At 42.6% G+C, this 26,518-nt stretch overlaps 2 protein-coding genes across 5 annotated transcripts in view; one reads left to right on the forward strand and one right to left on the reverse strand.

Annotated features, from left to right (window-relative positions):
* The window catches only part of ctbp1 (C-terminal binding protein 1), a 42,364-nt gene extending 31,606 nt beyond the window's left edge, over window positions 1-10,758 (forward strand). For all 3 annotated transcript variants that reach the window (XM_072664087.1, XM_072664086.1, XM_072664085.1), the window contains exons 3-9: window positions 2,077-2,221; window positions 3,021-3,227; window positions 3,821-4,035; window positions 5,708-5,838; window positions 5,923-6,050; window positions 7,566-7,677; window positions 9,374-10,758. In XM_072664087.1, the coding sequence (XP_072520188.1) occupies window positions 2,077-2,221; window positions 3,021-3,227; window positions 3,821-4,035; window positions 5,708-5,838; window positions 5,923-6,050; window positions 7,566-7,677; window positions 9,374-9,560 (1,125 nt within the window). In that variant the 3' untranslated portion in view covers window positions 9,561-10,758. The remainder of the gene's footprint in view (window positions 1-2,076; window positions 2,222-3,020; window positions 3,228-3,820; window positions 4,036-5,707; window positions 5,839-5,922; window positions 6,051-7,565; window positions 7,678-9,373) is intronic.
* Window positions 10,759-11,887: 1,129 nt separating this feature from the next.
* Window positions 11,888-25,684, reverse strand: ppp2r2cb (protein phosphatase 2, regulatory subunit B, gamma b). Of its 2 annotated transcripts, XM_072663643.1 has the most exons (11): window positions 25,469-25,684; window positions 25,180-25,373; window positions 21,650-21,748; window positions 20,286-20,383; window positions 20,007-20,148; window positions 17,856-17,968; window positions 17,563-17,740; window positions 16,931-17,095; window positions 16,165-16,334; window positions 15,750-15,841; window positions 11,888-14,292 (listed from the first exon to the last, which is right to left on the reverse strand). In XM_072663643.1, exons 3-11 carry the CDS (start codon window positions 21,705-21,707, stop codon window positions 13,941-13,943), a joined length of 1,368 nt encoding a protein of 455 aa, XP_072519744.1. In that variant the 5' UTR covers window positions 21,708-21,748; window positions 25,180-25,373; window positions 25,469-25,684; the 3' UTR covers window positions 11,888-13,940. The 2 variants fall into 2 exon arrangements, with proteins under 2 accessions (XP_072519744.1, XP_072519745.1); XM_072663644.1 differs by having other exon boundaries at window positions 25,180-25,684.
* Window positions 25,685-26,518: the final 834 nt, after the last annotated feature.

Consider the following 26,518-nt stretch of genomic DNA (forward strand, 5'->3'; position numbering starts at 1 on the left):
TGGTTTCAGTGCTGTGTCTAATCGAGCAGAAAGGCTGAAACACAACAAAATGAGTTCTGCTTCTGAGACGACACTGCAGCACTGGTGTAAATAAGGTCACCGAATATATAGCTGCCAGAAATTGAACAAGATAACTGGGGTGTGTTACTGTTTGGAAATGCAAATGAAGATTTATTTCTAGGAGGTAGTTCCAGGGTTTTTTTCCTCCGTTTGAAGGTCAGATATTTCTGTTATACACTGAAGGAGCCTAGGTGGGTCAGGAGCTTAAGCCAGTGTGGTGTGAATGTGTGAGGCAATGAAAGAGGGCTTCAGCTGAGCAATTCACAGCTCATTCAGATCAGTCAGAAGATCAGCACACAATGACGCAATAACCTGTTCATCAGAAGCAAGTTGAATAGCGTTCTGTGGTCAGGACATCAGAATAGCATGAACAGAAATTGAATGACTAAGTACATTAGCCGCCCAGACGGATGAGCATATAATTCCTTTCAAGTGCCTTCACCTAAAGACGTAAAGAAATCGTAGCTGGGCGGTTCTTTAATCAAAGGCTTTTTGCCTTATGAAACTTAGGAAAAATAAAATGAGCAGTGATGAGATTTGGTTTGAATTATGTCTAGATGTTTACATGCTGTGAAGTAAAGACCTGACGATGGCCAAGACTTAAATATTTTATATGTATTTGCCAAAAGCTAGAGTGCAGAAATCCAGGTCATTCCAAAGGGTCCTCTGACGTCTTACGACCACATTGACTTAAAAAAAACAGTGAAAACTTGCTTTGGAAGTTTAGTCTGCAGATCACTTTAATATGGAAAAACATGTATATCCATTTTTGTCTGTTTTTAGTTTTCTCCATCCTTTCTGAACCCTGTAGCATGTGAAAATAATTCTGGATGAACGGACCAATAGAAATGCTCCAAAATGATTTGAAATACAATCTTTTTACATTGACTTCATTGAAAAGCTAAGAAGTGTTTTAACTATTCCTGTAAAGTTGTTGTTTCAAAGATACATGTTTTTCTTTGGACAGGGACGAGATGTTGTGGAATTGACAATTATAACTTTCAGGAAAAGATCAAATCTAATTGAATTTCATATTTTTTATATTTTATATTATATAATTTTATAGAGCTTTTCACAAAGCAGCTTTACAGAATCAATAATCAGAAAGAGGACAAGAGATCAACAACAGAAAAACCTCAGACCCTCAGTGAGGAAGCCTAAGGCCACAGTGGCAAGGAAACACTCCCTCAGAGCTGGAGGACGAAACCATGGGAGAAACCAAGACTCATAAGGGAGCCCATCCTCCTCTGGAGAAGAGACCCCAGCTCATGGATTTCCTAACACTGTTCAACAGCTAGTTTAAGATGCATACATGTTTAAAGACATATAAATAAGGCAAACTAAATTATTTTTTATTAAAATATTGGTATAAACGATAATGGCGTGAATAAATCTGAATAAATCTACTCAGAAAGAATACATGATTAAATTACTCACTTTTTCACACATCAAACTCTCACTCTTCTGTCATGTGCTTCCCTGTCTGTCTTTAAAAACAATTAAAAAATGTAAAAAGAAATACTCATAGAAATTAGAGGCTGTTGCGCTAATGACGGTAATGTTGGGGGCAGTAATATATTGTTCAGAAATGTGCAGAAATATGAAGTTGTGTAGATATGAATGCAAATAATACATTCTGTGTCTTTAAATGTCTTTAATTTGCTCACTTATTAGCAGAGAAGTTTGGAAGCCTGGGTTAGGGACCAGGCCAAAGTAGCAAAGTTTTATTAATGTTTAAAACATTAAAAAAGGAAAATCATATATTCTCATATTTTCCTATTTGATACCCAAAATGTTTATTTTATAATGAAGTATTTCTAACATGAATGCATTACTTCTGGACATAAAACTTCCCCTAACTGAAGAGGCATCCAGCTGTTCAAGCCAAGAGAAACACGGAAATACAGCTGGGATGCAGCTGTCACACTTGAGGCTCTCAGTAAAAATGTCTGCATAGTGTGAGAAGCAAACTAACTTTACCTCATGTGACCCCACCATGTGCTGTGTTGAACGCAGGTACTGAATGAAGCCGTGGGGGCCCTCATGTACCACACCATCACGCTCATGCGAGAAGACCTAGAGAAGTTCAAAGCACTTCGAATCATCGTCCGCATCGGAAGCGGCTTCGACAATATCGACATTAAATCTGCCGGGGAGTTAGGTAACGCTGTCTCTTTAGCCTGTGCGCTGTTCTCCAGGGCTGCATAAAACAAATGTGATGCCTTTGCGTCAGTGATTCAGTGATGAGTTTGGTTTGTGTTGTTTTGGACCAAAATTATGTACTCTTTTTGATGACATGAATACCTTGATTCATCAAAACTAGGGGCCATTCCAAGTGGTCCAGCAGACTTAAGGCGCTGCCACTATGACCCGAGAAACACTGGTTTGAATCCCGGGTCATGCTGCCTGCCATCAACAGCCAGAGCCTGAGAGAGCACAATTGCCATTGCTCTCTCCGGGTGGATAGATGGCTTGCTCTCTCTCCCCACATTACTTCAGTGCGTCTGCTAGCCAGTGCATCAAATCTGGGTACCCAACGCTTTCCTCCGAGCGTGTTGATTGCCTGGTGATGTTGCATCGGCAGCAGTTCGAAAAGAGGCGGTGGCTGGTTAGGCATGTGTCAGTCCTTTTCATCCGGCGAGGGCGGGAACATTACATGTGATGGAGGAGAGTACTAACGAGTGGGTTGGGTACTAACGAGTGGGTTTACTGTATTCACACCTGACCATACAGATGTGCAGGTGTGAAAGCGCTCAAAGAAACTAGGTCTGGCCCTAGTCAAAAACATTTAACTGGACCTGTAACTGGCCCCAAGATCCAGTAAAACACTGTGACTACAATTGACTTCTGCAGCATTTCTGAGCAGTAAAATCCTGTGATGCGATTAAAGAAGCAAGAGCATGCATCAGTGATTTGTGCCAGAATGTAACAGCAAGTGTTCATGTTTATCTGAACTGTAGGAATAGCAGTGTGTAACATGCCGTCGGCCTCAGTGGAAGAGACGGCCGACTCCACGCTGTGCCATATTCTCAACCTGTACAGACGCACCACCTGGCTCCACCAGGCTCTCCGTGAAGGCACGAGGGTCCAGAGCGTGGAGCAGATTCGGGAGGTGGCGTCCGGCGCGGCCCGTATCAGAGGGGAGACACTCGGTATCATTGGCCTTGGTGAGGGGGTTTCACCTACAGTGTTGCTAGAAACTCAATTTTCTGAATTTCTGTATACATTTGGCTTAAACTTATCCCAACTGTTAAGCATGGGGGTGGCAGTACCATGGTTTGGGGCAGACCTGCTACCTCGGGTTCAGGACAGCTTGCCATTATTGATAGATATGTAAATAAATGGCTATAATATGAGGCTCTTTGTTCAGCATTGACACTTAGGCATATGTTGTAGAACTCATAGGCTATGAACCTCAGGGGTGTTCACCAAAGGCGTTCAAGGGCAGATTTCTGCACAGTTTTGGGCTTTTCCTGCTCAAACACACCTGATTCAACTCACCTGTTAATTGCCATGTTCAGTTGGTTCCGTTAGAGCAGGGAGGTCAGGAAACTGTACTGAACTGCCCTTGGTTGCCCACCCCTCAGTTAGAGAATTTGGAAAGTATATGTCTTGCTGTAAATGGTGTGTGATGAGCATTTTCTACTTCATTAGGAAGAGGAAGAATGTTTTAATGGCAATTTGAAAGCATTTAGAGGAGGAAATGAAACTGTTCAGAAGTCATAAGAGGTCATTAGATGTTTTATCTGTGTTTGTTCAGGGCGTGTGGGTCAGGCTGTGGCCCTGAGAGCCAAAGCGTTTGGATTCAATGTGATCTTTTACGACCCGTACCTGTCTGATGGGATGGAGCGCGCACTGGGACTGCAGCGGGTCAACACTCTGCAGGACCTGCTCTTCCACTCCGACTGCGTCACACTCCACTGCAGCCTGAACGAACACAACCACCACCTCATCAATGACTTCACCATCAAACAGGTAACTAACACACACACACACACACATACACCAGTATTACCTATAATAACATGTTATAATATTGGGACAGTTATGATTTAATTGTGTTAATGAGCTACATGAAAAAGTAGCATGAGTCAACCCAGAGAGGTTATTAATGATGAGACCAGCCGCTGGTTCGTAACACTCAACATGCCGTATGTTTACGAATAAAGTCCCGTCTATCGAGAAAAATGGCCAGTCAGCTAGCTGGTTGCGAGCAGAGGTGGGTCAACCTCCGGCCAGACCATGTCAAAATAAAAGTCACCAAAAGAGACGCAGCAATAAAACAAACCAGCGTGTCAGTGTGGCTGTCGGAACAACGGGTGATGTATGCCTTGCTCGGCTCGAAACGCTTAAAAGGCATGTACAAAGACTCTTAATTAATCATGGGTGTGTTATGGGCGTAACATGCAATAAACCAATCAGCGTTTCTCTCACCCTTCCCTTTAAAAGCCAGGTGCGGTCTGACTTTAGCGGATTGCTATTTCAGTGGTGTAAAGTGGGGGTGTATGAGCGTTGGGCTGCATGCGCCTGTGTTGACAATTCACTGCCAAAATAGCAACAAACATCTGACTGTTGATGTCTGCCTAGGTTGTTTTTAGTTGGTGGCGCTCCTGTGTTTTCCGTTGCCATAACAGCAATTCGCCAGAAATTAACCTGAATACCCCTCATTTCAAGACCACCATGTCCATCAGTGTAGATATATTCACAAGCAGCGTTGCTGTTTAAACAATACAGATGGAAGGTGTAAAAATAGACTGTTGGCAGGGTGTAAGATAGCACTGAGCATCTCAACATGCCTCGGTCAGGGTCTAAGGTAGGGTCTGAGAGCTAAAATTACTCACATGTCTCATGTGTGCCTTTTTTGTTTTTTGGCTGATCCGAAAAATGAAAGGAAAACTGATTTACTTTTTGTTGTATTTTATTGCTGCTTGGTGCCATTGCTGCCAAGGATGTGCATCCTTGGTTTTACAGGAACCCAGTGTTGACTGGAGATTGGTGTTTTATTATTTAGTTCATTAAAACAGTTTATTTCTGAATATGTTATTCATCCTCATTGTCTTCGTTGTTAGTTAGCAAATGCATAAAACAACATCAAGCTACATTTAAAAGCTACATTAGAGTTAGTTGTTACTTATGTGATTCATTATCCAAATAATTAATGAAACGCTTTAATCATCAGCAGATTATACAAATATTAAAATAGTTGTTTGTTGCAGCCCTCATACACACCTCATCAACTTCACTATCAAACAGAGAGCACACTTTGACAACTTCATCTGCACATATAAACATGCACACACACCAACCACCTAATCATAACTGATACACACACACACACACACACACACACACACAAAGATACCCTACATCCATAAACAAATGAGCACATAAGATAAACACCACATTTATATGATAAAGCACACACACACACACACACACACACTTATACCAGTTAATAAAACAGGAAACACTGACACAGGCATCAACATGCTTCACTATCAATATGAGTTCTGTGTGTGCATGCAGGTACACGCTTTCAGCAGCTTCCTGATCCATTGTGCCTGTTTATGTGTGTGTGTGTGTGTGTGTGTGTGTGTGTGTGTGTGTGTGTGTGTGTGTGGTGTGAACCGTTTGACCTGTGTTACAGATGCGTCAGGGTGCGTTCCTGGTGAACACTGCACGAGGAGGCCTGGTTGATGAGAAAGCTCTGGCTCAGGCACTGAAAGAGGGAAGAATACGGGGAGCAGCTCTGGACGTCCACGAGACAGAGCCCTTTAGGTGAGTGTTCCAGTGTGCTGTAACTCAACAGTACTGTCATTTTCAGTACAGTCACAGCCTCAACGCCTGTACTGTTTGGGTCAGTTTCAGCCAGGGTCCCCTGAAGGATGCTCCCAACCTGATCTGCACCCCCCACGCTGCCTGGTACAGCGAGCAGGCCTCCATCGAGATGAGGGAGGAAGCAGCTCGGGAGATCCGCAGAGCCATTACCGGTAAAGCAGAGACTGTCTGGCCATATTCCAGCATAGACGTTCCTCACAGTAGATCCATTGTTATTATATCTGAATAACAGGGGTGTAAATCTCCTGAAAGTCTTCAGACATTAATCAGTGTCAGCTCTATTGCGGTTATTGGTGCAGAAAATAAAGGGAATTAAGAGTATTAAAGGAAAATGACAAAATCCTGTACCAAACATCTGGAGTAACACATAGGGCCCAACCCATCCTTCCCCATCCTCTCCCTTCCTATGTTGCTGTGGCTGTTTATGATCTGATCAGCATTAAGTCCGCTGGGACTGACAAGACCCTACACCTTTCATTTAAGATTACACATAACCCTTCACCCATGCACTAATCACCCACTACATCACAAGCTCTTCACGGAGTTCCTCAGGTGGGCTTCATGTCCATTCATCAGTGTTTCACTGAATTAAGCCCACAACACCTCTTAAAGTATCAACAGTCTAGTCTGGCGTTCCAAACCCACTCCCTTTCAAGCTCACTTCGCAGGATTGCACAGGATTACTCACAATTTTAAAAACACTATTCCAGCATCATATGCACAAAGTAGCCTGTATCTATTACACACACACATTGTATGGAGAAAAATATTGGGACACCTACACATTAAACCTACAGGAGCTTTTTATCACATTTTAAACCCATAGGCATTACTATGGAGTTGGTCCCCCAGAAATTTTATGCACTATGTGCCTCAGCACTCAGCTGCCCATTCTCTCACTGATGTGTGTTAAAGCAGACTGCATGACTCGGTGATTGATTTTATACACATGTGGCAGTGGGACTGAATAAAACACCAATACAAGAGGTGTCCCAATACTTTTGCCTACTGTAGATAATATTAATGCAATATAATTATATTACGTGTTATTATTATTATTGTTATTATTATTATTAATATTATTGCTACTAATATAAGGCTGTAATTATGATAATTGATAATAAATGATTAAATAAATTATATGATATAAATGATCATTTCTAATAATGGCATTTTTAATAATATATATATTTTTTATGAATATGGATTTAGCTAAAATTCCACCTTCAATCTGATACATTAACACTTATTTATTTCTACACCTGTACAGAATAGTTAGTAAGAAAATTAATCGGGGGAACTTTGAACATTGAATGGAATTGTTATTATTGCTTTTATTATTATTATTATTATTATTACATAATACATTTCAATAAAATACTAAAAATACTAAGCTATTTATATCAACGGAATATACATGTAGAATCAAAAGGACAAACAGAAAGAAAGGTGGGATTTTTAATGTAAAGGGTCTGGGCTGACCTAGACTGCCTAATTAAAAAGAGATCCGCAGAGCCGTTGCCGATGAAGCAGAGACTGTCTGGCCATGTTCCAGCACTAGACGTTCCTCACAGTAGCTCCATTATTATTATCATATCTGAATAACAGGGGTGTAGGTTTCTGTAAATATTCAGTGTGGATCTCAATCGAATGTTTTCTGCCCGCAGGCCGCATCCCAGACAGCTTGAAGAACTGTGTGAATAAGGAGTTCCTCACACAGACCACCCATTGGGCCGGCATGGACCCCGCTATCCACCACGAGATCAACGGAGCGTACAGGTGTGTACGGTTTAACGAATAACTCCCATAACACTCCTGTATTTTCACTGACTCAACTCAGTGGGTGACGAGTGATGATCTGCCTGTTCCGGCGTTTAAAGGGTCCATGTTTCTCGTGGCTGTGATGTCACACCCATGAACACATTTACATAGTCTTCAGGTCTTCACCACTTTCCAATGATGAATGTGCAAGACTGGCATTAGCATGGTAGCATGAGCTCCACCCACACTTAGACGGAGCGGCTGACATCTAAGCTGAGCTGAAAGGTGGAGGGAGGGAGAGAGGGAGGGAGGTGGAGGTAGACAGAAAATGTGTGTGTGTGTGTGTGTGTGTGTGTGTGTGTGTGTGTGTGTGTGTGTGTGTGTGTGTGTGTGTGTGAGTATGCAGGAGAGGATGCGAATGTGCATGTAGAAGAAAAAACGAGAGGTGTTGGTGTGCACATGCCTGTGTGATGATGTAAGAGGGGGCGGAGTTTTGCTTCTTTGTCTTCTGAGCTGATATTAAAAGTAGAAATGAGACGGTCACCCTTTATGTAAACGAGATCAGCTGATCTTCGTTGCGGCCTTGACTAGAACAAAGGATAATGCTGACGGTTTAAGAAAACATGTTAAACCAGTTTTAGCTTCGCCTTTTAACTATGAATATACACTATATGGACTAAAGTATTGGGACACCTGCTCAGTATTATCAGTTATGTCAAAATTGGCGGGGGTATTAAAAAGAGTGTGTCCTGCTTTTGTTGAAGTAACTGTCTCTGCTGTCCAGGGAACACGTTCTCCTATAATTTGTAGCATTGCTGTGAGGATTTGATTGCAATCAGCAACAAGAGCGTTAGAGAATTTAGGATGTTGGATGATCATCACCACCCCATCTCATCCCAAAAGTATTGTCTAGAGCACCATCCATCATTCCAGAGTACACAGTTCTTCCACTGCTCCACAGCTCAATGCTGGGGGGGCTTTATACCCCTCTAGCCCACGCCTGGCATTAGACAGCATGGTGCCAATAGGTTTTACTTTGGTCTAGGAAAATAGCTTGTTCACAGTTATGAGTAAAGTACAATATGGTGTGTAGTGGCTCATTGCGCAAGGTTAGACACCCAGGGTTCGATAAGCTGCCACTGGGCTATTAACCCTCTCTGCTTCAAGGGTGTCCACCCTGACCACGGCTTTCTGAGCTGGGATGTGTGAAAAGCAGAATCTTGCGGCAAAAACGTTGGTGAAAACTGGAAGTGAAAATGTAAATGAAAGTGTAAATGATTTAAACTAGACCTTTCAGCAGCTGGTTCATTTGTTCTTGTTGGCACGATGGAGGGGGCCTCCCTTAACGTCTGTCTGCTCACAAAGCCAAACAGACTTCCTTGTTCTCAGTTGTCCAGTTGTTGGATTCTTGCACAGTTGTGTGCTTTTCCCACTTAAGCACACCTGGTTCGACTCCAGCTTCTGATAATCACCGGGTTCAGTAGGTCTGTTAAAGCAGGGAAATCAGCAGACTGTGCTGGACACTGCCCCCCATTGTCCACCCCTAAGGTAGAAGGATAGACCAACATCTCCTTTGATGTTCAATGATGTGCCTTTCTGCTGGTAGAACCTAAATGGGCATCCGTTCTTTCATATTGATTGTTAGACTTCAGCAGTTTCAGATTACACATTCCTAATATTCACGTCTACCACCCCACCCCCCTTCTGTTTGCAGGTACCCCCCGGGTGTAGTGAGCCTGGCCTCTGGGGGTCTTCCACCACCGGTAGAAGGGATCGTGCAAAGCGCCGTGCCCATAACCCACAGCCTGCCCCCTGTAGCACACCCGCCCCATGCCCCGTCTCCGGGCCAGACGGGTAAAGTTGAGCCCGACAGGGAGCAGCACCCCAACGAGCAGTTGTAGCCGCGCCACCCCCGGTGCTCTCCGTACCACTAGAGAACTCTCCTGGTCCTTCTTTACCCCAAAGAAGAGGAGCGGAACAGGCTCCCCGGCTCCGAACCAGCCACGAAAAAGAACCCCACAACCACGACTTTCTGTCTGAAGTAGCCGAATGCTTGAACTGAAGGTGGTGGGTTGTGCTCGTGCTCTCTGAACTCTTTCACTCCTCTCTCTCTCTCTATCTCTCTTGCTCTATCTCTCTCTCTCTCTCTCTCCTTTTCTCTTTCTCTCTCTCTGTTTTTTTCTTTAATTTTTTTAATATCTTGTGTTGAAACAACAACAATAAAAAAAAGAGAAACTCTTGTGGATTTGAAATAAAAAAACTAAAACAAAACACGTCTCCCTAAAGCAGATCCTGCTGGTTTAGATTGTAGTCTGTCCAAAGTGCAGTGGGCGGTTTTATCTGTTTTTCTGTGTCCAATGGGTTTCATTGTTAAAAACACACGTAGTTCTGAATGTAACCTGTTTGTGTACAGTTTTTAGAATATGATCAATGGTTTGTAGAAAAGAAAAAAAAAGAAAAAAAAGAAAAACTGCATAAAGGGAGGTTCCCAGCCAACGAATAGATATTAAAAAATTATATTTGTTTTTTTTGTTTGTTGTTTTTGATTTGAAAAGCCCCGAAAGAGGCCCGTTTTGCACACCCTCTCAGGAAAATTATTTTCCCCCCCTCCCCTCCCTTTTGAATTAAACCACATAGTGCATTGTTTTTTGTATCCATGTGTCTTTTTGTAGTCTAATTTAGTACAGTACTTTCAAAAAGTATATTCAATGTTTTTATTTTGTATTATTTTTTTTGTTTGGTTCATGTTTGTTAAATTAGCATGTAATACCTTACGTGTTTAAAGGTAAAAAAAAACAACAACTACAACAAAAAAGAAGAAAAAAAGTCGTCTTGTGAAAAGCTGGCGTCATGCTTGCCTGTTTCTGTGTGACTTGATTGTACCGTGTTTTATGAGGCAGCTCTAAGCTGCTGGGATAGTTGCAGCGCTCCATCGCCTACATAGTTTCCTTCCTGGTAAAGTGGTAGGCTAGCAATATACATACTATATATACTATGAGATATCATTATTTTTTGTTAAACAGAATCCAAAAAAGAAAATGTTTGTGACTGTATGCATTTGTATGAATTATTTTAAATGAAATAAAAGTCCAAATTAAATGACAATATCGAGCTCTTCTTATTGAAAACACATCAGCACACAAAAACCAGAATGAATGGACCAATAGAAATGCTTCAAAATTACTTGAAATAAAAAAAGGTTCCTGTTTTTAAAAATATTGGAAATACTAGGTTTTTCATTCTGAAAATAAGGAGAAATAATGTTTAAGGCCCCATTTCTTACATTTAACTTGTTTCCCCATAGCTTGCCTGTATGGGATTATATAGCAAAATTATTAGTCATCATTAATTTTTGTTTGACTAATCGGACAAAATGATTGGGACACCTGTTCATTCATGGATCCTTTTGAAATGAGTGGCATTCAAAAATATTTTTTGTAGATCTTTCGTAGATTTGTTCATAGATATGTAATAAGGAACATGCCTATATTAATCCAAAAAAATAAAAAGTGCTTGTAAATAATTTCAAATATTTTAGCTGTGCTTATAAATGATGACCAAAAAGCAATAAGGATTATACTGATGTTGGCCTTATTCAAAATTAAGTTGCTTCACAAACTCACAACCTAGTAAAAATAAAGTGATTGGGTTATAAGCTTGGCTAAAAAGGTTCAGGATCAATGGGCAACTCTCTTCCTCTTAACTAATGATCTTTTTTGTAATTCTTTTTAATTGTTTATTTAAAAATAATCTGTATTTCTGATTATTCACAACAGGTTGTTACAACACCAGAGACTCTCTTGTCTAGGGAAACTAAATAATAAATAAAACCAAAGTTGCAATAAGCATTTAACATGACATACATACATACATGATACTACTCTCAGGCTTGGCTAAAAACTAAAAGTTGGGATTTCTATGAGAGACACAGCAGCATCCTCAGCGGGTTGTGTTTAATGTTTAGTGTAAACACTGTTCCAGCATCTTCAACCTGGAACCACAGCATTATCTTCAAACTGCACGATGCTAGATGCCATCTGAGACAATGGCAGGCCTGGAAACTGCAGGTCTGAATCTGCTGGTCTAGAACTGCAGCTCTGCAGATGGGTGACTAAAGATGACTAAAGAACAAGGCTAACTACCCAAGCCTAACTACACCACACTCTTTCATGTTAAAAAGTTAAGAGAAAACCATCATATGGACCCTTAAAGGCAGCAGAATTAGTAGCAGTTTTAGTAAATTACTGTCTTTATTCACATTTTTTCATCAGCACAGATACCCTCTTGTGGACACTTCCATATAACATCACATCAATAGACCAAAGCACAGCAACTGTAAGAAGTCCTTCAAAAGCCCAGCGTTCAGCATCTCCCCTTCAAACCCACGCTCCTTCTGCGTTCAGCTGTTCACTCTGACGATTGTATTACTTGAGTTTTGATATCATAGCTGATATCAGGAAGATGTCTCCTGAGCGCTCCTGCCCAGGCCCATGGAGACACAAAACCTGAGTAGAGCCAACAGACAGTGGGGAACTGTTCAGACGTTAGAAAGGGTCCGATTCATTTACATTCATCTTTGCCAATATGGATCAACCGTGGTCAGTGGATGAGCCCCTTTAATGAAGAGTAGAAGTGTAAACATGCAATAGTGATTTAGACACTGACAGGCCGCCAGTGTGTGAGTTGCCTTTTTCGTCCTGGGTTACTAGAGTCTCCTTGTATTACATCACATGCGAGAGACAGCGAGAGAGCTGAAGCAAGGAGATACATTCCCAATCATAACCATAGTTAGAATATCCAGCATTACATTATTTAGGGACATCGTTAGGCTCATGTGTATTTATAATGAACTGTTTCTATTGCATTTCTATACTCACTAGCCACTTTACTAGACAACACCCCTTTGTTGGTGTGCCGAGGCTGTAGGCCATCTGTTGTGTCAGCCATCACGTGACCATTAGTGGCATCAGTGGTGAGGTTCTGACCGCAGGTCTGCTTTTGACTGGTCATTTTTTTGGATGGTGGACCCACTCTTTAAACTTATCACATATACTACCATGCCACTGCCGTGTCATCGTCGATGCTGTGTTGCAAATGGTAGAGATGTTCCGGAAATTCAGGTCCAGAAAGTAAAAATCCACCCCAGGATTTTCTTTCAACTGTAACACTTGTAATAGGGAGAATAGCATTGTTGTTGAGGGACAGTTCTGTATCTCTCAGCTTGTCCAGAAAAATGTGTAGTGGTGGCTCAAAGTGTGAGTTCCACTTCCTGACTGTAGAGGGAGTACAGGAGCAAGACATGCCAATTTTCCATAGTGTTGCTTTAATTTTATTTACTTGAACTCCAGCTTTGGAAACTCAACTACTCTCCTCTAGCTTTTCCCTTAACATCTAGGAAATTGCTCATAACAAGCTCCTGGATATTTCATTAAAGAAGGTCTCTGGCTTTTGCACACTTTTACATGCTATACGGTTTGTATACTGTTAAAATAAAGGTGCTACCAAGTATTCTTTTTTCCATAAAGATATTCCATAAAGATTATTTTTGTACAAGAATTGAGTGTAAAGAACCTTTCAAATACTTCCAAAGCCTCTGTTTACTGGTTTTAAATGAATAAACCTGTATTTTTTTATACTTTTAATACTAAAGATATGCCACAGAATAAGGATCTACCAATATTATATACTATATATATATATATATATGTGTGTGTGTGTGTTCTCAGGACAATCTGACGTCAGATGGGCCACATTTCTGGTCCTGTCCAACTTAAATCCAACAGAGGACAACTAGAGAAAAATAATGTGAAAAATCTCTCCACAGAAAAGACAGGGGACAGAACAGTTCCTTACCAATTTGAAGGTTCTTCACACTCACAGCTCTTTATAAAATAGTTCCTTATGAAACTAAAAATGGTTCTATTGCAGCATTACTCAAAAGAACCCCTTTGGTAGCAGCGTTATTTTTACATGTGTTGGTGGCTAGTGAGTGGTGAGTGAGTTCTGTGTAAATTAAGAGTGTATTAATAATGTATTTATACTGAATTTCACAAAATATCACAAAGAAAAGACACACTAACAGGGACAGGGTTTGATGCTGACAGACACAAAACAAAGGAAGAAAATCAAAACAAAACAAAACCCCTCCGCTTCTGGTTGGCGTGTCCTAAAACGTGTCACACGAGAAAGAAAGGCCCCAGGTCAAAAAGTGTTGTGTCTGTTCATAGACAAGGTGTGTCCTGTTAATAAAGGGACGTCTTCCTGTCAAGCAGTGGGCGATTTCACTCGGTAGGTGCGTCCTGTAGTTGCGGAGGCCTGTCCTGCTCTAAATGGTGTCCCGCGTGGTGTCCGTGGTGGCTGTGCCTGTCCTGAAAGATGTAGAGGTTGTTGCTGGCGGCGATGGCGATGATGTTGTCCGTTGGGTGCCAGGCAGTGTGGAGGATTTTCTTTCGGAAGTCCAGACTGTCCACGCTGACATCACTGTCCCTCTTCTTCCTCCCTACACACACGCGGCGAGGCCGGAGCACAGCCCGGCGCTTACATACCTCCCGACTCGCCTCCAGGGTCACGTCCCGCCTGCTGGCCCGGTCGAACATCCGGAAGAAATTATTATACGCGCCGGTCATGATTACACTGAGAGAGAGAAAGACGGAGGGAGGCAGAGAGGGACAGATGAGTGGACAGAAAGTCTGGAAAGTCCAGAAATCTGGACTAATGGTGTCGTCATGTCGTCAAATTACTTAATATTCTTATTTATGTCTGTTATGGGTTGCAAGACAATACACACTGTGGTGATTTTATACAAAAAAATAATTTATTTTGTATCAATTAAATGATCAACTATTGCTATCATGAAAAAAACTTGCATGTCGATTTTTGCCTTTTTCACTTTTTGACATAATGTCAATCTGGCAGTCGTTCTTCACATCGGATCAAACTTTTATGATGAATGCACCAATAGAAATGCTCTAAAACTACTTCACATTTACACTGACTTCCAAATTAGTCCTTTGTACTTAATGGCCATTTTAATGAAACACAGTCATGCAAAAACCTCCATTTTCCATTTTTTTGGCAGTCGGCCTTTATATAGTGTCACACTTTCGTGATTGACCTCCATTGAAAGTTAAGAAGGTTTTTTTCTTCTCCTGTAAAGCTGCCATTAAAGAGATATGAGACTTTTGTGCGACAGCAATAACATGTAAATGTGTTGTTTTTTATGTCTGCTTGGTCTTGCATGGTTGTTAGGAGTCCCATTTCTCTGCAGCTTTTCAGTTCTGGAAACAGACTATTTTTTACCTTTTATGAGTGGAGCATGTTCTATTTAAAAGCTTCTGCAAATCAGTCATTTGTACTTAATGGCCATTAATGCTGTAACACTGTTACACAAAATGATATCTTTTTTTCTTTCTTTTTTTTTTACATAATTTCAATCCGGCAGTCAGTCTTTATATTGTGTCACACTTTTGTGATGAATGGACCAATAGAAATGCTCTGAAATTACTTAGTAGTCGTTAAATCTTAAATAGTAAATCTATTTAATCTAGTAATCTTTCTTCATTGATGTCCAGTGAAAGATAAGAAGGCATTTCCTCCTCCTGTGAAGTTTCGGAGCCTTTTTGGAGTTGATTTCTTTTGAGACAGAGTCAGTATGTCGTGCTCTAAGGTTAGGAATCAATAGACTAAACAGATTTATGTTTAAAAACATCAGTAAATTTCATGTTAAATAGCATTAAGCTAATATTTTTGCTATTTCATGACCAAGGAATACAGAATTGTCCTATTTGTATGATCTCTGCCACTATTTCCTGTTTTTCTGACTTGCTCGAGCTGTTAGTGTCTCATAAGAAAACAAAATTACATGAAACAATCTGGTTCATGAAACAAAAAGTATAATAATAATTAAAAAAATAATAATAATTTAAAAAATTGTTTTGAAATAATGTTTTGTTGAAGAATGTCCACAAACTTTTGTCATGTAGTGTATTTCAATCCAAACTGTATACAGTGTTGAACATTAAATAACAAAAAGAACTATAATAGGAGGTGTTTCCAAACTTCTGAACGAATGTCAGGGGTGGGGTTCTCACCTGTCTGTTCCGTTCCAGGCACATTCAAACTTATCAAAGATGCAGTCGCTTTCGTAAAGGGTGCACAGTTTGGATCGCAAGTAATCATGGACCTGTAAACACACACACACACACACACACACACACACATTAAAACATAAACAATTTTCATAGCACAAATGTATTATTATATATTACTAATGTATTATTTATGATTATGTTTTATTATTATTGATGTTTTAAAGCCCCAAAATGGTGAAAAGTACGAGTATTTAAATATCTGAGCTGATGAGCATCAATTACTGATTTACTTACCTTAAACCTATGTCTGTTAAACCCTACAGTGCCATCTAGTGACAGATGTGCAATTTCTAAATGACAAGCAATTGGGCTCATAGTGCCATCTCGTGTGTGTGTGTGTGAGTGTGTGTATGACCTGGTATGTCTCTACTGGTTTGTTCTCCATGTTGAGGTCCCACACTTTAGCACTGAGGTAGTCTCTGGTCAGCAGGTAGCGTCCACTGTGGCTGAACTTCACATCTGACACAGAGGAGACAATCTCCGAGAAGAACGATCGACTGGCTGGGTCCACGGCCTCCTCAAACACTGACATGGAACACACACATAACAAACTGGCAACAATGGACCAAATACCCTAGTTTGTGGACACCCCTTCTAATGAATGCATTCGGCTATTTGTCTAGTCCTTGTAGAGAATTGAGTACTGCCAATAGAATAGGACTCTCTGCAGCAGATAAACATGAACCTATTGGCATCATGCTGCTAGGGGGTATAAAGCCCCCCAGCATTGAGCTGTGAAGCAGTGTGAAGCAGCAACTGTGTTCTCTGGAATGATGGATGGTGCTCCATCTAATATTTCTGTGATAAATTGGGGAGTTGGGGATGATGAGGTGGGGTGGTGATCATCATCCAACATTCTGGTCTCACTAAATCTCTTGTCACTAAATACAATCAAACCCTCACAGCAATGTTCTTCCAAAACCTAGTAGAAAGAATTATTCCCTGGCCAAAAGAGACAGTTACTATCTTACAAAAGCAGGATAGACTATTTTTAAAACCCTTGATTTGGGAGAAAACAACAATGAAGGAGCAAGTGTCCCAAAACTTTTGTCCATATTGTGTAGTTGTACTTAATAAATCATAAAAAAAGAATAATAGTAATCAGTATGAGGGGCACTCACATTTAGCATGCTGGTCACACAGTGCGCGAGACCTCATGTCACAGAGGCGTGTGGTGCCTGTGCTGCTGCTGAAGGCCAGCAGGTGGCAGTGGTGAGGGTGGAACTCAGACACTGTGATCACCTCGCTGAGCTCCTCCATGTTCTCCGGCTTCAGGTCCACTATGTCTGAGAGATGCGTTAAAGAAAACCCATGGAGCCATGTACATACACACAGTTGCTCTTGATTGTGGATTAAAGTGAGTGGTGAAGATCACCATGGCCAGATCCTAAGAGCTCTCTGAGGCCTCCACTGTCCGCTAAATCATTTACAAGTGGAACAACTGACCAACACGGCCAGGTCAGGACATCCTAGCAAGTTCAGCCCAAGAGCAGAACCACACGCCACAATGTCATCATGAGAACTACAGGTAACTCTTGCTACAGCTGAGAGCATCTACAGAGCATCTACCATCAGAAAGTTGGACACACAAGGAACAGCTAGACCAAGACCAGTCAGACCAGACCAGACAACGTGATGAGAGAGTCCTGAGAAAGCGTAGACAAACGCACTGACCTCAGTCAGGCCAACGGAGGCCAAAGCGACCCCCCACCCAACCCACACACACACAGACACACAGGGCTGTGTAGGATACTGAAGCTGCGGTCTGTGATGTCGAGGTTCCACAGGTTGATCCTCAGGTCGTCAGCCGACAGGTACGTCTCACAGTCACTGTTTATGCTGATGGAGTTGATGTGATAGGCGTGAGCATTCGCAAACACGCGCCGCAGAGACGCCTCCACCAGCAGATCCATCGGCCGCAACACCGGGACCTACGGCAACACACCGAAAAACACATACCCAGAAACACTCAGATCATGACTTATAGGAACAATATACACCTGTGATAATCCCATAACTGTTATTGCAAAACACACACACACACACCTGAAGAGAAGTGATTTTAGAAATGTCCTTCATTCGACCCTCCTCATCTTTTAAGTTGTAGCCTTCAGGCCGCTTGTCTCTCTCGCTCACTTTCCACAGCTTGATGGTCTTATCTGAAAGCATGGACACAGTTCATGGACATACATGTTGATGAACAAGCTGCTTATCTGGGCTTTAACAGTTTATTTGATCAATAAACCACTGATATTAGAATAAATACAAACAACATTCCTTTAAAGTCGTGATCTTCCATCACTGTGTTCATTAAAACACCTCCAAAGCTCTCCTCATGGGAGTCTAGCACTATTTATAGTTCTCATCCACCTCAGATCTCAACTACTTTCTTCAGAATTAGAAATTCTTGTTCCTTTTTTACTGTCTGGGATCTGGAGCTTGTACAGTAAAACCGCTGACTGTCACTGCTGGGAGAAATGATTTTAAAGAATGTGGTTAGGTGCCTAAAACCTCTGCGCAGTCCTGCATATGCATACCAATCACCCAACCTTTATTTAACTCCTTATTTAACTGACTATGGCTGAAAGAACAGCCCCACCAGTTTGTACAGAAGTCACTGTAGTTACTGAGTAACACACTTTAGTGTGTAATAAGTCTTGGAGTGTTAAGGGGTTAAACTCAGAATACATTGAGGGTTAGCCTTGTTTACAATGTAGTTAAGATTCATACAGAAGGGTCATGTAAGTACACAATGTATGACTATACATAAAAATATAGCAAGAACATGCAAATAAGACCACGAACTTAAGTGTAAAATTATTAAGTAAAACTGTAGTAAAACAACAAAATAAATGGATAAAACAGGGCTACCTAACAAATCAGAAAAACAAATCTAAACAAAATAAATACAATTAAATTAAAAAATAAATATCAATATATATATATATATATATATATATATATATATATGTAGATTATTATCTATTAAAATGATCATTTTCTCTTAAAATTTATATATATATTTTTTTTGTGTGTGTGTATATCATTTTGGCCCCACTTTATATGTGTCTCTGTAACTGTGTAGTTACACAGGAGCAACCTACGCAATAACAATTTTCACTCTTAATAGCTGTAACAGGAAAAGCATTAGCTCATATAAATACAGTCGCCCTCACCCTATTAAACATGTATAATTATATAAGATAGAATATGCTGCCAGTTTCAAACAATGGCAAAAAGCCAAAAATTGGAGATACAAGTTTTTGTCTTGACAGTGACGACTTAAATCTACTGTACATCCGAAAATTGATTATTTTAAGCTCCCCGGTTGCATGCGTCATTTCTCCTTTAATACCTGGTTATGTGCTCCTTTGCCTTAATACCAGTGTTAATCCTGTCAGGTAAGGATTACACCCGTCTCCTGAGAGAGTTCCTGTCCACTATTCCATTAGCTCAGTATTCCAGGAACGCATGCTTCACGTTAGAGCAGAGCCCATCGCTGACACTTCAGGATCACACTGCAGGACGACACCTGGAGGTCCAGATATGTGTGACCAGTTGGACAGACATGATGGACAAACACTGGGACCAGCTAAATCACCAGACTTCCACTTCGTTGAGGAGTGGGCTAAGACGGACAGGAACATGAGACTGATGTAGGCGTTACCGGAGAATACTGACACTGGCAGGGGGTAACGAAGTATTACCCATAAAAATTATGCAGTGTTTTTTTGCGCATAAATAACAATATGAGAAATATGAGAATCCATACTTTTGAACAGTACAATAATTTGATCAAACATTGTCGGATAAATGTATTTAAACTGCGAGTAAATGTTACATAAAGCAATTGTATGCCTGTCCCAACCCTGGCTAGTGCGCCCCCAAACGGTCTAAAAGTCAGTTCAACCTCTAGGGGGCGCAATTAGTTGTGAAATACTGCCATTTTTCCCACTTTTATGTAGTTCCAAATATTGTCGCTCCCACTGGTCTCCATAGCTATGCATGAGGCAGAAAGGCCTCAGATTTGCTCTTTACTAAGCTCCGCCTCCACACGCTCATTATCAACCCCTGAGAGTCCCGGAAAACTGCTAATACTGAGGATGGATATGCTCTTTAATACCCTGTAAAAAAAGTAGTAGATGCTAGAAATTAGTAGTAGATGCTGTAATAGTTCAGGCCTGGCCTGAGCATTACCATTGGTGGTGAGGAGGAAGTGGGCGGAGTTAAGCTGAGGTAACCAACGGATCTTATTGATCTTCTCCTCGATCTCCAAACTCTTCAGATAGTCAAACTCTGGCTCATGGCTCTGAAACGTACTGTACACGTTATATTCCCCCTGAGAGAGAGAGAGAGAGAGAGAGAGAGAGAGATCCACTGAAAATATCCAGTCTAACCTTTAGCTGTATACAGTAACAGCAGAAGCTCATCATGCACTACTGCTTCAGGTGCCAGGTGTGTGGCTAACCGTTGTACCTGAGGTTCTCTCTGGAAGATGACCACTCTCCCGCCCTTGTCACCAGTGGCCAGGAACTCTCCTGATTGGCTGAACTCCACCGCAGAGATGACATCAGCTGAGTCAGGGTGAGAACAAACAACCAATTGGCACCATGCCTAATGCCAGGCGTGGGCTAGAGGGGTATGAAGCCCCCCAGCATTAGAAAATATCTAAAACTACATTCACCGATAAATTACTCCATTATCAACACAGTTCTTTGTTGCAGCCCCAATTCAGACACTGCTGGAAAGATACACCCTGTTCAGAACTGCAGTGTGTGTGTGTGTGTGTGAGTACGCTCTATGGGCAGTGCCATGGTTACCATAATTAAGAATAGGCAAGAACCAGCATCCAGATGTGCTTTCTGTTAAACTCACGCTAATCAAATCTCAGCAGTCACTCTGGCTTTAGTGGGCCGATTACTCATCCTCTGAGTAGCTTCTAATGTGTCACCACAAATCTGACACGCTGTACACAAGGCAACATGATGAATGGTTTATTGGCTCCGTTTGCAAAGTGCAGAGTATGCTCACTCTGAGGGGGAACTCGGAGAGACTTGGGCTGGAGACTTGGGCAGCTTCAGCTGATGAAAAAGGAAGCTGCCCCCCCCCCCCCCCCCCCCCCCAGAGTCTGAGCAGGGGGCGGTGGGATGAGGATTTGGGTGACGCCCAAAGGTGAGGGAGTAGGAGAGGTTTTCTAGGGTGTGTGATAATGGAGAGGAGCAGTTTGAGTGTGGTCCTTCTCCCAAACTTTCCCAAGCTATTTCATAACTCCAGGTCATCCATTAGTGTGTTTGTGGGTGTGGACAGGAGCCTTGTAGGCCGGGGATGAATGAAATACATCATCTCAGCCTATCACTGTGTAGTTCCCTCTCTTATGTCACATTTTTGAGGCATGGACTCCACAAGACATAGCCAGCATTGGCTGCTTCAGCAGTTTGTGCTACAGTATAGCTCTTCTGGGGGATCACACCCCCAGTTAATTAATGAGCCGACTATGGCTCTGTCACTGGCTCACCGGTTGTCTTTCTTTGCAACACTTTTGGAAGGTACTGACCACTGAATACAGGGAACACCTCAAAACACCTGCCTGATGTCATCTAGGTATCACAATCTGGCTCTCGTCCAAGTGGCTCAGATTCTTATGCTTGCTCATTTTTCCTGCATTTAACACCTACGTCACCTTTAATAACTGACTGTTCAACTTACTGCCTTATTTGTATACCCCACCTCTGAACAGGTGACACTGTAACCATACAATCAACGTTCTTCAGTTCACCTCTCGGGGGTTTTAATGTTATGGCTGATTAGTGTCCAGGTAAGTGCAGTTGTGGTGTAGTTACCCTCTGTGTACTCCGGCTCCAGCGCCGAAAGCTCGGAACAGAGAACAGGGCTCAACATTCTGGAGTGGGACAGGGGGCGGGTCTACAGCTGAACCAATCCTGTGAAAGAGGAGGGGTGGGAGGGGTGTCAGTAAGGATTGACAGCAGAGATGATCTATAGCAGCATATAGTGTCTGCTGTGATACATGACTAAATACAAGTTATTTAAACATGTGGGTCAGTCCCACAGCACAGGATCAACCTGCTACACACACACACACACATACACACACAGAGGGGGGTTTGAGGCCTGAGATTAGCTAATCTAATCCTCATCAGACATCCGACATAAACAGACGATTATGAGCCAAAATCCCAGATCAGACCCCCCACATGCTCGACTGTTGTCTGGACCATAGACATAGACATGTCCCACTGAGTGTGTTTGGAATATTAAAAGCGGATTACATTCCCACAACATGCACACTCATACAAAAGACCCACATCAGTGGTTCCCCACCCTGGTCCTGGAGGACCCCCTGCCCTGCACATTTCAGTGGTTCCACCACCTCCACCTCAGGTTCCCAACCCTGGTCCTGGAGGACCCCCTGCCCTGCACATTTCAGTGGTTCCACCACCTCCACCTCAGGTTCCCAACCCTGCCCTGCACATTTCAGTGGTTCCACCACCTCCACCTCAGGTTCCCAACCCTGGTCCTGGAGGACCCCCTGCCCTGCACATTTCAGTGGTTCCACCACCTCCACCTCAGGTTCCCAACCCTGCCCTGCACATTTCAGTGGTTCCACCACCTCCACCTCAGGTTCCCAACCCTGGTCCTGGAGGACCCCCTGCCCTGCACATTTCAGTGGTTCCACCACCTCCACCTCAGGTTCCCAACCCTGCCCTGCACATTTCAGTGGTTCCACCACCTCCACCTCAGGTTCCCAACCCTGGTCCTGGAGGACCCCCTGCCCTGCACATTTCAGTGGTTCCACCACCTCCACCTCAGGTTCCCAACCCTGCCCTGCACATTTCAGTGGTTCCACCACCTCCACCTCAGGTTCCCAACCCTGGTCCTGGAGGACCCCCTGCCCTGCACATTTCAGTGGTTCAGTTGGGAACCACTGTTCTAGAGGAGCAGTGCTGAAGGAAAATGGTGTGTCTAACAGTATTGTGCAGGTCTTTCTCTGGCCTTGATGACTAACACCACTTTGTCATGTGTTCATGACGTTTCCCACACATTCTCCTGTAGCTGCTGTCCACGCCTCCTGTAATAAAGGGGGGTTCCTTCCCCGCACATTTCCCAACACAGTCCTAAAACAACATAATGGGAATTAAATTGGATGATTGTGTGGGGTCGCTGGTTGGGATCCCCAAAAATGTATTGAGAATATTCAGTTAAATTAAATTCTAATTTATTTATATGGTGCAACAGTGGCAAGGAAAAACTCCCTCAGATTGAGAGGAAGAAACTTTGAAAGGAACCAAGACTCGAAAGCGGAACCCGTTCTCTTCTGGTCGACACCACATAGAGATATTTTGGCAGAATTGTAGAGTTCGGGGCCAGAATTCCTGATTATGTTGGCATCACCCAAACCAAACTGAACTTGAATCTAGCTAAAATACTAGATTTTGGGTATTTTTTATGGATTTCAACCAAAAAAAAAATAAGGGACTGGACTTTTCAAACATCCAAAACAGAAGAACTAAATACCACTGGTTTTCCAACACAGAGAAATACAGATAAACCCCTTCATGCATTCAAATGGAGAACTGAAGGTTCTGTGCTGAAGGTTCTACAGATAAGCAATACATGTAGTAAAGGATCCCCGAAAAACCCTGTTGTTATACTAGTAGATTTCTTTTGCAAGGAAGCAATTTTGTTAAGAGCTGTGGGGCCCAGTTTAATATCTTTTCATGGGGGCCAGAATTCCTGGCAGCACCCCTGATTGTGTTGGCATCATCTAAACCTGAACTTAAATCTAGCTAAAAGTACTGCATTTTGGGTATTTTTCATGGATTTCAACCAAAAAAGAAGGGACTGGTCTTCTCAAACATCCAAACCAGCTGTAAACATCAGGCTTTGACATACGCACATATGAGCTTCTCCTTTACACTGCCAGTACATTTAAAAAAAACATACAGACATATTATACAGCCTCTCTAGATATCTATGTAAAAAAGGCTCCATTAAAAGGGGAGGACAAAATTAGCCATTACAGGAACTGAAAGAATCAGCAGTTTTTGCTCCAAACAGGCAATCATCAAATGCCGGTTTGTGTTCAAGCTGCTTCTTAGACAATATTTATCTCTGGGTTTGATTTCATGATATTTAAATTTGGGATTTACAGAATTTGAAAAAGCCAAGAATCCACCACAAGACCAGCTTCAGCTTCAGGTGATCTAAGCTGGTCTTGGATGGTCTATGTTGAAAAGCTGGACATTGAGGTGATAACATGCCTGCTCTGGTAAACCAGCTGGTTTCAGTGTGTTTTCAGCTGGTCTGTCAGCATGACCAACTTGACCATGCTGGCTGTCAAGCTGGTCATACTGGTTGATGAGTTTGGTTAAGCTGTTTGACCACTCTGTGGACCAGCGTTGGACCAGCGTGGTCATGCTGTTCATGAAGGTCAACCAATATGGCCATGACGGCCTACAACCTTGGTCATGTTGGTCATACTGTTGGACCTGCTTGGTCAGGCCGGTCATGCCGGTCAACCAGTGTGGTCATGCTAATCAACCAACGTGACAATGCTGGTCAACAAGCTTGGTCATACTGGTGGACTATTTTGGTCAGGTTGGTCATGCTGGTAGACCAACTAAACCATTAAACTCAAAGAAAAACATATGAAAAATATACCCTGTGCTGACCAAGAGTTTAAGCAGCTTGACCAGCTTGATCTGGCCATGTTGATTTTTTTCCAGCAGGGTCATTAAAGAGCATGTGTGTTATTCACTACGCTAAATGCTACTGTGCTATGCTATATTGAGTATTTCATGCATTATTGTAGCCTGTAGCTACTACAGTGTGAGCTGTCAGCACAAAAAATAGTCCATTTCAGTTGGAATCGGAACCAGGACCAGAACCAGGACCAGAACCAGATCGGTGCATCCCTGTTCTATGCAGTTCCTCAAAAAGATTGGCTGGACCATTTAATTTGATTCCCTAAACCACTGGTTTCCACCACAGAGAAGAACCATCTACACATTCAAATGGAGCATTGAGTGCTGAAGGTTCCACAGATAACCAATATATGTAGTAGAGGAACCCTGGAGAACCGTTGATGGGTGTATAATCCAGCTACACTGCAAAACCACAGCCATGCTCATCTATGGAACCTCTGAAACACAGCATCATCATCATCATCATCATCATGGTCCAGATGCTACAGTAATACTACAGTAACACTGGTTACACAGCAGCCTAGAGAAGATCTGGTCTTACTAGAACTATGGTATAGACACATAAACATCTGTGTGTATAGCACACACACACACACACACACACACACACACACACACACACACACAGCCCCTCTCCTACCTCCTACCTTCAGTCAGTTACATTGTTGTTATGGCAGCCATGCTCAAATCCGTAGGTGCTGACTTCTTCATTCAGTCCCATCGCTGAGTGTGAGCGTGTGTGTGAGAGTGTGTGAGAGAGAGAGTGTGTGTGTGAGTGTGTGAACAGACAGCAGTGAAGCATCCATTCTTCCTCCATCAGCACATCCGTTCACCGCAAAGCCTTATGGGGGAGAAGGAATTCCGAGTGAAGAACAGCACGTCATGTACACAGAATTTCTCCAGAATCTGCTCACACACACACACACACACACTCACACACACTCGCGCGCGCGCGCTGGCCTGTTAGGACCACTCCTCTGGCCAGATCATCCCTCTGTATAGTAGATTATCGCAGGTCACTGTGGCTTTCCTGTTGCCAAATTACCCTCTGTGTAGGTGTATCTGTGCGTGCGTGTGTGCGTGCGTGCGTGCGTGTGTGTGTGTATGTGTATGTGTGTGTGTGTGCGCGTACGACACCGAGGGAGGAGTAAACGGAGCCTTTACGATCTGCTGCATAGACTCCTCCCCCACTACACACAGATGGAGAAGTCAAGCCCCTGACTGACTCAAGCTCAGCCAATCCCGTGACAGCGTGGAGAACCGTAGCCAATCAGAGACCAGAACTCGTCCGCTACAGCAGCACGGCTCGTCGCCTAGCAACCGCATCATTTGGCTGAGCTTCGGCGTTGGTTACATAAACATGGGGGAAACCTGCAGACACCAGCTGGTCCAGCGTTTCTCCTGAAATCCAGGGCACCCATATGGAGTTTTCCACCCTATTGCTGCACCAACAGTCTCTACTCGTTTGGGAAGGTATCATGTTGATACCTGATGTAGGTATCAACATGATACCTAGATGTAGATGTAGATGTAGGATTTGATTGCATTCAGCCACGAGAGCATCAGTGAGGTCAGGTACTGATGTTGGATGGATCTAGACGCCACTCTGGCCCATCACAAAGGTTCTGGATGGAGTGGCATCACTCCAGAGACCCTCTGTACAGGGTATGGTGACCATAGGCTCATGGGCTGCAGATTAGGCCAGTGGTGTGTGCATTTGAGCACCTGTGTCAGCAATGGGTGATGCTTAAAGTAGGTGAGTGCACTATTTAGAAGCAGTCTCTGGATATTTTTGGACATGCAGTGTACATAAGGGTATAAATGTCTGAGTCTGCCATTAAGAACTCATGCTATAATGCAGAAAGGCTTATGACACACTAAGGTGTATTACTCCGCTTATAACTACAGGAAGAAATTGGTGGGGCTATTTTTTGGTAATAGAAGTGTGTAATAACACGTTCAGCCTGCCGGCAGGCCATAAGCCAC

The sequence above is a fragment of the Salminus brasiliensis genome, chromosome 19 (assembly GCF_030463535.1).
Source record: "Salminus brasiliensis chromosome 19, fSalBra1.hap2, whole genome shotgun sequence".
NCBI lineage: Eukaryota > Metazoa > Chordata > Actinopteri > Characiformes > Bryconidae > Salminus > Salminus brasiliensis.